The 14,549-nt window shown below is 41.8% G+C and overlaps 1 protein-coding gene across 2 annotated transcripts in view; it reads left to right on the top strand.

Annotated features, from left to right (window-relative positions):
- Positions 1 to 2,449: 2,449 nt before the first annotated feature.
- LOC128853109 (uncharacterized) overlaps positions 2,450 to 14,549 on the top strand; it is a 40,158-nt gene continuing 28,058 nt past the window's right edge. Inside the window, exons 1-2 of one of the 2 annotated variants that reach the window (XM_054075162.1) lie at positions 2,450 to 2,629; positions 2,902 to 3,051. In XM_054075162.1, the coding sequence (XP_053931137.1) occupies positions 2,557 to 2,629; positions 2,902 to 3,051 (223 nt within the window). In that variant the 5' untranslated portion in view covers positions 2,450 to 2,556. Of the gene's footprint in view, positions 2,630 to 2,685; positions 2,766 to 2,901; positions 3,052 to 14,549 lie in introns of those variants that run through there. The other variant, XM_054075163.1, reaches the window with a different exon arrangement.

Genomic DNA, 14,549 nt, shown 5'->3' with positions numbered 1-14,549 from the left:
AGCTGAATGTGGATGCCAGGCACCGTGGAGCCCAGACTGTGATGTTGAGGCCTCTGTGCACTCTGCCACTTATCCTTAGGCGACTTTGCATAGATCACAGTGCTGCAACTCAGGCTTGCTGAGACAGCATGCGTCGCTTCAGGATGTAGTGACTCTAAAGATACTTTAACCTGGAAGAGAAAACAAATTGAATGTGATGATAATGAAAATTGTTGCTCTATCTGTTGCGTGAGAGACATTTCTGGTGTTAAGTTCTAACCAAAGAAATATTTCCTCAATTAATAAAGTAATGATTAAATAGGTCTATTAGTTCCTTATGACATGAAAGAATTTTTTTGTTATGACATTGATATTCCAGTACCTGAAGGGGCTACAAGAAAGCTGAGGAGGGACTGTTTACAAAAGCTTGTAGTGATAGGATGAGGGGCAATGGCTATAAACTGGAGAGGGGCAGGTTTAGACTAGACATAAGGAGGAATTTCTTCACTGTGAGAGTGGGGAGGCCCTGGCGCAGGTTGCCCAGGGAAGCTGTGGCTGCCCCATCTCTGGAGGTGTTCAAGGCCAGGTTGGATGGGCCTTGGGCAGCCTGATCCAGTGGGATGTCCCTGCCCATGGCAGGGGAGTGGTACTGGATGGGCTTTAAGGTCCCTTCCAACCCAAACTCTTCCATGATTCTATGATTGGTAACTTGAGGGACACTTTTTTTTCGCCTCAAACTGTTTGCTGATGAATATAAACTAAAATACGTTTGATAGTCACAGCTGTGTGACGCCACAGATACTTGTACAGAATGTCTAGTTTTGTTTGTTCATTAGGGAAGTCAATAAATAATTTGGAAATATATTTCCTTTTGGTTCTCATATTTGTTTTCCCATGATCTAATCTAATGACTTCAGTTATCACTTCAACTTTGCAAAGTTGAACGTGTCTTGAGAGGAGTTGGTGAAGAACTGTCATGTAGCTGCCAGACTAATGTCTAACATGTAAGTCCATAGATAAAACTTCAGGAGTGGTAGTGTTGATCATCTATACCAAGAGATGTCAATTCAGGGGTATATAGAGCCCAAATAACAGAGCAGTACAGATACAATTAATTAAACAATTAAGCTAGTGCAAGTACAGACTTCTCTGGATGTCATTATAAAAGAACAGTCTTCTCATTAGTTCAGTGGAGTTGAGTATTTATCGTGCTGAGTTGCTCTTTCTGAGTCCAAAGCAAAAGCAAGTGAATAATGTTGCAAAGAGCACGCGAGGTTTGTTGGATGATTTTTCAGCACTTTCTCCAAATTAGAAACATTCAATTAGTCCAAAAATGTATCTTAAGTAGACGAACAAGCATTTAAATTGCAGTACGCCACACCTGTGTACCTTGTAAATAAGGTGTCGTAATTAAAATCCGTGAAGCCTGTACTCATAACTGACAAGTGCATTGATATTCTCCTTCATCTGAAGAGCTTTTTGCTTTGATAAATGTTCACGTTACCAGTCCCACATCTGAAACCAGGCAAAAGCTGGTTTTAAAAACTATTTATAACCACTGGTGGAACAGGAGTTGTACTGCAACTGAAATGGGGCTCAGCTGCTGACTTGGCCTTCCAGCCAGGAGCAATTGGAAAGAAATGGAGTTTGAGGCCATTCTCACGGAGCACAAGACCATCACAGAATCATGAATGGTTTGGTACAGAAGGGACCTTGAAGATCATAGCATCATAGAATCATAGATAGAATAGTTTGGGTTGGAAGGGGCCTTAAAGATCATCCAGTTCCAACCCCCCTGCCGTGGGCAGGGACATCCCACTAGATCAGGCTGCCCAAGGCCCATCCAACCTGGCCTTGAACATCTCCAAGGATGGGGCATCCACAACTTCCCTTGGCAACCTGTTCCTGTGTCTCATCACTCTCATGGTTAAGAAATTCTTCTTAATGTCCAGTCTAAATCTGCCCCTCTCCAGTTTACAGTCGTTCCCCCTCGTCCTATCACCACAAGCCTTTATGAACAGCCCCTCTCCAGCTTCATGAAGCCCTGAACCTAATGAGTAGCTAAAGGTTCTGTCGCCCTGATAGCTGGCAGGAGTTACTGATACCAAAAATGCCGGCAAAAAAAATATGCCTCTTAGACTCGTTTTGGAGTTTTAGAAAGCAAGCGTCCTTTCTTAGGCCTGGGCAAGATGCGGAGAGCTGCATCCTCTGCTCTGCTCGCAGTGAGTGCAGCCACCCAGAGCACTCCCAGGGAAACACGCAGGCGTTATCCGGTTGGTTACAAACAACCGTCCCCGCGCTCAAACTTCAAAACAACTGCTCCACAGGTGACTGATCACTCGCGGTTCTCGCGTGGTCCCAATGCCTTCTTTGGGCAGCGGAAGGCTACGATTGTCTCTTTTGTTCCTCTGATTACGGTACGCGGCGTAGGTGCTTTCCCGGCGCTGTTCCTGCGGTGTCCGCCTCTCCAAGGCCCCCCGAGGGCGCTCCCGTCTCGGACAGTTCCGGGGGTGCTACCCGTGCAGCAGCGCGGCGGGGCCGGAGCAGGGGAGGCGCCGCTTGGCTGTGGGAGCCGGGATGCTCCGCGCACCGGCGCCGCGGGAGAAGCTCGGCGCGGGGAACCCCCTTATCTTCTGGGCACCCGGAGGCGGTGAGTGATTGCTCGACTATGGCCACGCCTTAACGGCTCTGGGTGGGATCGGTCTCACCGCCCCGGGCGGCAGTGAGGCGCCGGGAATGGAGAGTGTTGTCGTTTCGGGAAAACAGGAATATGAGGACGGTCCTGTGTATGTAAAGTTCTCTGAAATCCCTCTCCGGCAGAAGCGCTCTGAGGACAAACCCCGAGTCTTCTCCAGCACCGAGTAAAGTGTACGCGCCTTAATGGTTAAGTCAAACTATTAAGTGTGAGTTTCTTCGTTTCAGGTTTGGTGCCCCGGAGGGGACCACTCTCTGCCCGCTGCGGGACCCGTTGGAGATCGGGACTCTCTTGGGTACCCGCGGGGGTTTCTCCAGGGAGACTCCTCTTCTCAAGTGGATCTCTGCGGGGACGGTCGAGGACCATCCGATTAACAGGTCCGCTTTAGAAATGTTCCTTCTAGGTTCAGGGAGCGGTGCGTTTGGTTTGGCTCCTCGTAAGTCGTTCCTGTCTGACACAGGGTGAGCGTATGCCGGACCGGGAGCATCTCATAGGCACACACTGAAGTTGCTCGGGGCTTGGTTGGAAAGGGGAATATTTGGTTTCTGCATGTAGGTCTTGTTTGTACAGGAGGATACTGGGTTTCTGTGGGGAGGTCTTGGTTGTAAAGGCGAATGTTTGGTTTCTGTGTGGCGATCTTGATATTAACTGAAGATTTGTGTGACGATCTGGTTTGTGTCGCTTTGGTTCGGAGGTCTTGGTTGCAGAGGTGCTATTAACCAAAGACACTGGAGTCATGTGGAAGCTGTAGTGACTATTTGGTTTGTATGTGCCGGTTCAAATTGTTCGAGTTAATGTTGTTGTGTTGTGTGTGTTGTTTTTGTGGTGATGCCGTGGAAAAAAACCCGAACTCAATTATCAATGCCAATTGGATTATTAAGCGGGTGCGCTTTAGTAAACAGTGCGGTGGCATCCATGGGGTGGTCCACATAATGTGTCCCACTAATGAGTCCCCCATTGGTTGCATGACTTTTATACTGGTTAAGCATACACGTCCATTGTTTTCCAGGAACTTGTTAGCACGCCCACTCTTGTATGCATATCATAGTTCCTTTGTGTCTTCTGTTTGCCTCTGATGGTCTTGATAATCTCCCTCCTTGTGTCTTCTTGAAGAGTTCAGGTCTCTCCAGGTCTGTCTTTTGTTTCTGCTGCAGGACTCTCTTTGTTTCAATTAGTAAACAAGCTAAACTCCTGTTACTTTTTTTTTTTTTCCTGCAAGGTGGCCAAGATTTGATTCTTATTATTGCTTAAGCTAATTGGTTCCCTTAACATAATGATTTATTCCTTCCTTCAGTGGAATGGGGTATTTGTATAAAATCGTATTTGTTTTGTTGTAGGAATAATGGTGAGTTCTGTGCAGTTTGTATATGGATGACTGATTGGTGTCTATTACATCCTGATATAATGCATGTGGTGTAACAAGAAATTGTGGGTGACATACGGTTGGGATTTGAGTTGTCCTGAATGTAAGGATTGACACCTATACAGTGCAAGTGCTTTGCAGCTGGGGAGGCAGAATACAGAACCCATAAGATGGGAGGCTGGCAGAAAGGCCGCACTTTAAAGAAAAGCCAGCGGGGGTGATCGTTATAAGGTGATTGATGGTCCACCGGCTGGTGGAGAAAACAGAAAAACCCTGATAAAATTTTTTGGTAATTAGTTGGGGCTGGTGTACAAGCTTGACTATGGGGAAAAGAGGCCCTAAGACCTTGTTGCAATGAATGTTGTTCTTGAGGTGTGCAGATAGGTTTTTCAGTTTGCAAAATCACCTGGGGTGTCAAAACAATGCGAGAAAAGAATGTGGGAAAAGAACGTGGCAAGAGAATGTGGTCCAGGATTAAGAAATAATTGGTATGCATACTGTAGAGGAATGAGGACATGGTACCCCAGGATGGGGTGTTGTAGCTGAGCTTGAATGACGGGGACCTGGGGAATTTACCGTAGAGGATCCACTGGTTAAAATAAAGCTAGGGAAGAAGAGTGGAGAGGTTATATTTTTGATAGATAGGGGACCCTCTCTGTAAACCGGTAACTGATTCCTGCAGGTAAAAACAGAATTTTGTGATTGCAAGAGGAGCTACTGGCCAAACCGAAAAAGCTGTCTTTATGCAGTCTGCTAAATATGACTTGGGAAAACAGGTGGGTACGCATGAATTTGTTTGCTAGGAGCCCCAAAACCATTACTGAGAGATCTATTAAAGCAGTCAGGCAGAAATAATATTTGGATCAGGAGGTACAAAAGTTAAAGTGAGAGATCATCAAGTAAGCAAGTATTGAGTTTGTCTTTAAAACAAGTGGAAAAAGAAACACCAGTAACAGCAGAGATTTTCGGAACAGGTTTATCCAGGCATGTGGGCTTCTGAAATATCTGCAAGGCCAGAAACGTGGAGAATGTGAAGGTACAATTGACCCCTGTGAATGTCAGGTAATACCCTCTGTGATTAGAAGATTGCAAGGGGATAAAAATGATTATTGACTTTTTTTTTTTTTTGCAATATGGGTTATTAAAAGAATGTGAATCAGAATATAATACTCCAATATTGCATGTAAAGAAACCGGTGAGAAAACTATAGAGTAGTGCAAGATTTAAGGGCCATAAATAAAATTGTAGTAGAACTACATCCGGTGGTGGCAAATCCCTATACCTTGCCGACCAAATTAAAAGATCAAATGTGGTTTACCATACAGGATTTAAAGGATGCTTTCTTCTGCCTGATATTGGGTGAAGAAAGCAAAAAAGTGATTTGCTCTGAGTGGGAAAACCCTGAAACTGGTAGAAAACCACAACTAACCTGAACAGTATTGCCTCAGGGTATTAAGAACAGCCCAACTAGTTTTGGGAAGCAGCTGGCTGGAGCCCTGGAGCCCTGGGACTGGAACCCTGCTGCAGGATGTGGGTGATGTCCTGATAGCTACACAAACTAAGGAGGACTGTGCGCAACGGACTGTAAGTCTGTTGAACTCTTGGTACCGAGTGGGTATCGGGTCTCCCAGCAGAAGGCCCAGCCCATGCAACGACGAATTACTTACTTTGGATTTGAGATTTCCAGAGGCCAGAGAGAATTCTGGACAGCCCGGAAGGAAGCTATTTGCTGCTCACCCATGCCGGGGATGGTAAAGGAGTTCAGAACCTTTCTGGCAATGACAGGTTTGTGTCATTTATGGATGTTTAACTGTGGACTCTTAGTGAAACCATTGTATGAACTATTGAAAGAATATCCAATGGGATCATGAAAACTGGCATGGACCAGAGAGGCAAGAAGGACATGTAAATAATTAAAGAAGGAATTGATGAAGGTCCCAGCTTTAGGTCTCCCCGATGTTTCAAAGCCATTCTGGTTATTTTCACCACTAGCAGCTTTCCTTAGTGGAGTCACTTTGGAACCAGTAATACGTGACTGACTGAAAACAATGGAGACGGTATACTCCAGCCATCGAGATCTAGAAGAACTGCTTATGGATGCGGAAGATTCCTGGAAGATTCAAAGGAACTCAGAAACCTGATTAGCAATATGGCAGGAAGGGAAGTAGATAATGGGTGGTTTATTGTTCCAAATGGACAAGTAATAATGCCATCAGGAGTGCTATGGAAATTGGTCTTCAATGAGTTACACAGAAAACAAAGAAAACCAAAACAAATAAAACAATCCATTGGGGCACAGATGTTGTGTATAAATAATAGGAACACTTTGATGTCTTTGAACTCTCAGTAAAAAGGGGGGTACTGGCATTTATTAGTTATAGCAGATACTTTCTCAGGTTGGCCAGAAGGTTTTCCTTGCAGGACAAATAAAATGGGAAAAGTTACAAGAGTATTGTTGAATGGAATTATACCTCGTCTTGGACTGCCTGCAGTAATATCATCAGGTAGAGGTACACATTTGTGCTAAATTGGTTAGAACGTTAGTGAAATTTTAAGAATTGATTGGCAGTTGCATACTCCGTACTGACCACAGGCTAGTGGCCAGGTGGAGAAAATGAATTGTTGCTGATAAAACAGCAATTAGCTAAAATTTGTCAAGAAGCCAATTTGTATTGATATCAAGAACTTCCTTTGGCCTTGTTTAGGATTCAACCAACCCAAGGTCCAAGGAAGGCATTAGCCCTGTTTATCAATTGCAGAATACAGGAGAAGATCTCACAGAATTAGGTGAGAATTATTTACAATGATGTTGAATCAGCTAACAAAACCGGATGAAGTTGCTTGAGGAACAAAAGAAAGAAAACAACAATAAAACCCAAAACTAAAAAATTCAGCCTGTATTAGCCGCACAGGCTAGAGGTTTAGATCAACCTGTACACCTTTTTACACCTGAGGATGAGGTTTATGTTAAAGATTTTACAGGAAAACTGCTGGGAGAAAAGTGGAATGGACTGTACCAAGTATTGTTAACAGTCTCCGAAACAATAAAGATTAAAGAACTTGGATTGAGTGAAGAAATCACCTACCAGCCAGTGGACAACAGAATGCTTAACACTTTAAGAAAAAGATTAAGGCTAACTGAAGTAAAGTAAACTGTAAAGATGGAAAATTGTGACTATTATTGTTAATGTATCCATTAGGAGAAGCTTTGTTTTCCCGTAAGTGGGATACCTCTCAAAACATTGGGGAAGAACTGGCTTGTACAATATACAATAATATGGCCTTTTGTTTAAATGCTGTTTCTTCAGTACAACCTATATTTATTCCATGTACTTTGGGAATCCCTGCAAGCATTCAAACCTTTGGAAACCGTACGAGGTTGTCAAAACTTTGTCACATAAAGCTGAAATTTCGCTGGCTTCCTTTTAACCATGAGTAGCCGTGGCCATGAATTATAATACTTTAAAGAGATTTATTTGTAGGTATGCAAGGAGCCTCAATTACACCTCTCGAGCCTTGGAGGCCTTAAATCTTGAAACGAGACATCTTCATCATCAGTTTTAGAAAATAAAGCTGCAATTGATTATCTGTTATTAAGATACCATAAAGGATGCTCTGATTTTGAGGGCATAGGTTGTTCCAATTTGACGGATCAGTCTCAGACTGTAGGAACCACTATAATAATTAGTATGACCTTCTTAGCTCCATACAAGAGCAGGAAGGTATAGATTTTTCTTGGTTAACTTCTTGGCTCCTAAAGCTGTCCTGGCTGAAACAATTTTTCTCAGTGTTGTAGCACTGGGACTATTAGTTCTGTTAACGCGTATAGTGTTTCAATGTGCATTCTGGTGTTGTCAGTGAACAGCAGAAGATTATGAGACATGGAAAAGAAATCAGATCAGCCATGCAGTAGAATCAGGAACATATTTTAAGAGAGCTTTAAACAATAGGACCTGATGTGAGTCTTTTGCAAAAGAATTTGCAAAGGCCTTGAAAAAGGAGGGGATTGAAATAGTGATTTGTAAATGTTGGGATGGAATGTCAACTATAGTGTGTTAAAAAACAAAATTAAGAACTAAGATAGCGATAACCACCCTTATCTTCTTGTCACCCAGAGTCATTGAGATTGACCACTCAGATATGGCCACACCTTAACAACTCTGTGTGGGATTGATCTCATCCCCTCTGGATGTGCAGTGGAGTTCCGGGAATGAAGTATGCTTGTCATTTTGGGAAAATATGAATATGAGGACAGTTCTGTGTATATAAAGTTCTCTGAAATCCCTTTTTGGCAGAAGCACTCCAAGGACAAATCCCGAGTCTTCTGCAGCACTGAGTAAAGTGTACCTGCCTTAATGGTTAAATTAAACTATGAAGTGTAAGTTTCTTTGTTTCACAGGTTAAGGGCATCCCTAGTGATCACTAGGGTCACCTGTGATTTATGTTTGTAAATCCATGAAAATCGTTCCTGGTTTGGATTTTCCTGCCCCCCTCCCTCTGTGCTTAAGCAATGAGCTCATTTATCTTCGTCCACCGCAGCCTGCCTTTGCTTCCACCTCCAGTGTACAACCTGTTTTGTGAGAGATCAGTCGTGACTTCCCTGCTTAGCCAAGTCGGTGTTCTGCTATATCTATTCCTTTTCCTGAACACCAGGATGGACTTTTGGGCTTGGAAGGGTTTGTCCTGAATGACCTGCCAGCTGCTTTGAGCTCCTTTGCCCTTCAGAAATGCTCAAGACCCTCTCTACTGATTCCCCGAGCTGGGCAAATGTTATTTGCCCAAATATTTGTTCACATGGTTTGCAGTTCCTACTAATCCTATCTCCATTTGCCTCCCCAGGCTCCTTATCTGGACTGTGCTTTACAAAGCACAGAAAACTGTCTCCTGAAAATATTGTGATGACCCGTGCTGGTATGCATAGACCCAGTGAAAAACAGTTGTTTTTGTAAGAGAATGGATGATTGATTCACTTTCATAAAGCACCAAATCAGTTCAGCCAGACACCTTTCAGTCTTGAGCTAAGACCAAGTAAAATGCTTCAGTTGATTTTGGCATTGAGACATATGTCTGAACAGATAATGTCACAACACTTTTCCAGTGAATACACTAAAATGGAAAAAAAACCAAACAAACCTGTTTACATTAAAGTTTGCCTAAACTTCATATGGGATGAAATGAAAATGAATATATATCAGAAATTTAGTCAGGGAACTCAAAATTTTCCATGAGGTTTAGTTAACAGTTAAAGTGCCAGCAGATGGCACTCAGAAATCTATAATGGTGTTACATGGGGGGCTTCTATGACCACTGCAGCCTGATGCTTTCAGTGCTGTGCACACCTCCTACCACACAGCAGTGCTTTCATGACTTCTAAGGGATGGAAATATTCTCCTGTAATGGGAACAACTGATTAATAACTGAGATGTTTGACATTTGGCGTGATGCTACATACGTACCTGATTTGGAAGGTAGTGAGACCTGGTTTGGATGTTCTGAAATTTTTACTGTAAAGAGAGGTGCAATTTGTATATTAATTATGTTTGTACATTAAAATATTGTGTTGGTTTATTGCATTTTGTGCTGGGATCTAATAATGCCATCCAGTGGCACAGATAGCATCGTTTAATCAGTTTCAGTTTTGATCACAGTTACCAGCAGGAGCCTCAGAGTTGCCAACTGTAACTACACTGTTTAAAAAACCCTAAAAAACAAGAAACAAAAAATAGTTCAGAGATGATTGAGGCTGAGAAACATTTATTTTCCTGTGAACTGTTGTACTGCTGTGCTGAGGGAAGCTGAATGTTGTCTGTCTTTAAACATCTTCCATGAGTTGTTTGGATCTGGGATTAGACCATCATTTCCATCTTAGTGCAGCTTTTTTTGCAATGAATAATACAGATAACGTTTGAATAATTTGTATTGACACCTATGGGATTTTTCAGTGTACAGTATAACACAGTAATACTTTTTTCTGATTCTGGTCAAGTTTAAAGGAACCTGTGTGCTTTGCAAGCAAAGATGAAATATTTGTAGTGGCCTCTTTAGAGGTGCCACTGGACTTTTCTCCCATTCGGTGCACATTTGGGAGCAAAAAGATAACCCCACTGTCTTGTACAACTAATAGATCTACCTCCCTGGCTGCTCCTACCTTGGATCTGTGTTTTATCGTCTTCAGAAACTAACCTGAAATGAAAAGACAGAGTTAAGAAGGGTCTGGAACTATAGTCTCAGGTAAAGGTCATATATTTACAAACGTATAAAACTCCACCATTTGCTGCTTTTGGAAGGCTGAATCAGAGGCTTGCTCGTGCAGTGGTTAGAAACCTTTTATTAGGACTCCTGAACTTATTCTTGGATGGTTCATCTGTTTTTATGCAATGTTCTTCAATTCAAATAGCTTTTCTCCTTCTCTCTTTGCACTCTTCTTGGGTGTTGAAAAACACTCTTCTCTCTTCTCGGTATAGTCCCCCTGCATTTTTGTTTACTAAACCAGCTAAACTTACCATGCTCTCTCAAGGAAGACTTTCTTCCCCTGATGGTTCTACATGAAGACAATATAATTATATACCCTTCCCCCCCTTCTTTTTTTTTTTTTTTTGTTAATTTATTGGCATTTGGAAGAAGCACAGCCACCCGAATAATAATAATGTATATTTGCAATCCTACGTGGACACAGTTGTTGAGGAAAACTCACCTGTGTGGATAACTTCTCATCTACATCTGACTGGACTACCTTTCTCCATAGGCAACCAAGAAAAAGCTTTGCCATAAATATAATTTTCCTTGAGCAACTTGTCTAAAACAGGTCAGGTCAATTGTTCTGTAAATTCCCCCCTTCTTTAATGAGTATGGAGGGGTTCTAAATACTGTGGAAGTCTTAAGTCAGCAGAAGGATATCTTCTCTGTTGTGACTGACCACTGTTCTGTGCTCCATCCAGCCCTGTGCCTGCAGCCGTTCAACTTCTCAGGGTGGAACAAAGTGTTTCGGAGCAAATGGTTAAGCGTCAGTGGGTAAAAAGATGAAAAAAATCTTTCAAGTTATTCATGTGCCCGAATGAACTACTGAAGGGTAGTCTTAGTCCAGAAAGCACATGCACATTTGAGACTTCGCAGCTGTGGTACCATTATTTTAGCGAGTCCAGATGAAGTGGGACTGGGAAGCCCTGGGCAGGCTAAATCTGAGGTTACAGACCATTTTTAAAATCCTATTCTGAAGAGAAATGAACATGTATGAAAAATGAAATGAATATGTTTTTTTTTTAATGTACATGATGTTTTGCTTGAAATGTTCTGAACCGTCAGCTTGGCAGGGTCTTCATACGCTTTTGTTAGCTAATCAAAGACAGATTGCAGTCAGGAGCCATATCTAAATTTATTAAGAAATTTAATAGGCCATTTAAATTTTACTAGAATTAGGCTCAGATACAATAAGCATTATTCATTAGCTGTAACATTGACCTGGTGCCTGCGTGTGTAATGAGAAATTGACATCTAGATCTGAATAGAGACAAAAGTGCTAATAATATGAGTTGGGATAATTAGAGGGAAAAAAGCTAATATTACACCTGTGTCAGATTTTATTTTTCACATTAATTCCTCTGTATATTATGGACTGCAAGGTTAAGGTTTGGAGGGTTATGTTTGCCTAATCTGGGATTTTTGCTTCCTTCTCTGCTCTGTAAATCTCTATGTGCTCTTGCTGTGAGAGTAAATTTTATTTATCCATTTATTTATATAGCTTTATTTGGAAAGCGATAAGCTTGGTTTCAGGGTTGAGAAGCTCATTGTGTTTTTCTCTAAATGTATCCAGTCTTTCTGAGCTAGACTTCCATTAAAACAGATACTTGCAAAATTTCAGCACGTGGTTCGTGTGTTTTAGCACAATTAAGGCTTCACGATAATCTATGCCTACCTTATGTTGATATTTTTTAAACTAATGAAAATTGCCCCTTTCCCCCTTCTTTATATTTTCTTTTAAACTGCTTTTTCTGTTTTAGAATTGCAAGCAAGATCTATCGTTAAGTACTATACTTATTAAATTATTTTAGAAATGGCACTGATTGTTTATTGTTTTGTGGAATAAGGAGAAGAATAAGGGTTAATAGTGTTTTCAGTACAGTTTGTGTTTTTTGTTACGCATGGTCAAATGAACGTGCATTTTAAAAAAAATTCCTCTGCTGTTTTAGATGGTATAGCTGATTACAAATGATCTGTTACAGCACTGAGAAGTTTTCTGTTCCTATAGTCCATCCAGCATGAGTGTACTTGTCACTGAAACAAGCTTCCACACTCTTGACGCTTTTAATATCTTGTGATGCGGGCAGCAACCAAAGATATTTGGCTTAGCCATTATTTTGAGCATCAACTACTGCAGGTTACTAGCCATGTGTGCTCACAGTTGTCTTCAGGAGATATCGGATTCTCTTGGCGAATTAAGATTAGGGGAGAATTTCATTAAGGTGCATGAATTTGAGAGTCTTCATACATCGTGCTGTGATGGTGGCAACTCTGTGTATCTACTGCCATGGTTTCTCAGCTTAAGGCAAGACTAGTCCTGGCATGAGGTTAGTGGAGCTGTGTGGCTTTTAGGGTCTGGGGTAGCATGCTTTGCTCCCACCCTTCCTGCGGATCTCCTGGGAACGTTCCCTCCTCTGCACTGATGCTGAGTTCTCAGTGTCTCTGAAAGTGTAAGGCGTGAAGCTGAACTAATTTGGGTTCGGGCCATCTGGCTTCCATATCCCTTCAGTTCATTGTGGAATCCAAATGAATTTGCCCCCCCTGGTAGATGCTGGACGCCAACAGGAAGCGATATGGTTGACAATACTGCCAGCAATTCAGGACAGACGTTTCAGAACCAAGCCAGTGTTTATCTGCCAGCTCTAATACAATATTTAGAGTTACATTAGAACGGCAAAGCAAAACTTAGGTGAGTGAATGTCACTTCTCTCCCTGGTCCAGAGCTTCCAAGATTTCTTATCTTCATCTCTTGCTGTTCTGCAAACACAGTTTGTGTACTATATTCTCTTCACACTCAGAGGTTCAGCATTCATGGCTGCCAGGTCTTAAAAGTTTGCGTCCAACTAGACGATCGTCTGAACCAACTCTGTCCCTTAGGCGGGCAGCTTTTCTATAGCTCTGTCCCGCCAGGTTTTGCCGTTCTTTTCTTTCAGAAAAGACTTCAGTCCCAGTAGGTGAAAACAGATAAAGAGCAAGCTGAATCATTTTCGTTCAATTTTTAAAATATTAGAGATATTTACACAGGAGCTGGTGGCTGCTTTACAACTGGTGGGAGAGGCTGTAAAAGAAAGGAATGAACATTGTCCGGTTTTGCACTAGTTTTAGCCTACTTATGCTATATATCTCATAGCTTTTTTTCTTTCCTACGTTGTTCAGGCCTATAAACAGTGGCCACGGACACTGGCCCACCTCTACAGCTGGTATGGAGCAAAAAATCTTTGAAAGCTTCAGTGTTTCGTCCTGAGAAGGAGCAATCATTCTTCTCATGTTTTTCCTTCCTATTGAAGGCTGGAGTAAATTTTCTTCGTTGCAAACAGACCTGACATCTCAAGAATTTATAATTCCAGTGATTATTCCAAAACTTGAACATTATGTTACTAGTAGAGAGAGAAACTGGGATAACAGTGTATATATAATACTAAAGCGCGCCCCCCGTCTTCTTGCTTCCCTCAGGCTTTGCTCAGTCCTGTCATACGAGTATGTTTAAAACTGTGAGGCAGAGATCTCTTAATCTTACTGAGCAATCGTTCCAGTGCTAGAAGGATGTTAATGATGTTTTTCGACCTGAGATGGTGATGAAAGGAGAGCGTTTGAACACCTGAGCATGTGTAATTTAAATGTAATAAATTCACAATATGAATTTTAAGTAGAAAAATTAGCATTGCTAGTTCTTGCTTGCTCATTATTGCTGTAAGCTTTTCTTCAGTTTATTTATTTTTAAGCATGTGCTGCTAGTGGATTCAGGTGTCAGGATAAACACCTGACACCACCCGTACTCAAATTTCTGCCTGGCACCAACTTCCAGTCTTTCTGTCTGTTAATTTTCTGTTCCACAATTTGATTCAGGGCTGCTAAGAGAGAAAGACTGGGCAGCAGGTGGGCATCCAGGAGTCCTCATTTTAAAGGGAAACCCACTTGTTTGTATTTATTAGTCTGTCGTGAAAGAGTACAATACGAAGTGAACCAAACCATCATAATTAGCATGTTGTGCAGATAGCGTGAGGGATTACAATACTTACATGTGCTTTTCTCATACAGTCACGCTTTTCCTGTTGAAGATAAAAGTTATAAATAACAGAAGTACAAAAACCTTCTTTGCCGCTACACTGCAGCCTCAAGGTTACTAAATGCATGTGTGACATAAATGCAGTAGAGCATTTTAATTAGATTCTTTTACCAGAACTCCTGACCTTCTGTGTAGCACATTAATGTATTTTACTAATTATAAATGCAATTAGAAAGTACTGAAATAAATTAGGCTGATCTATCTAATTT

This window comes from Cuculus canorus, chromosome 10 (assembly GCF_017976375.1).
Source record: "Cuculus canorus isolate bCucCan1 chromosome 10, bCucCan1.pri, whole genome shotgun sequence".
NCBI lineage: Eukaryota > Metazoa > Chordata > Aves > Cuculiformes > Cuculidae > Cuculus > Cuculus canorus.
The sequence above is the reverse complement of the archived record's forward strand: the minus strand, read 5'-3'. Positions and strand labels throughout refer to the sequence as shown.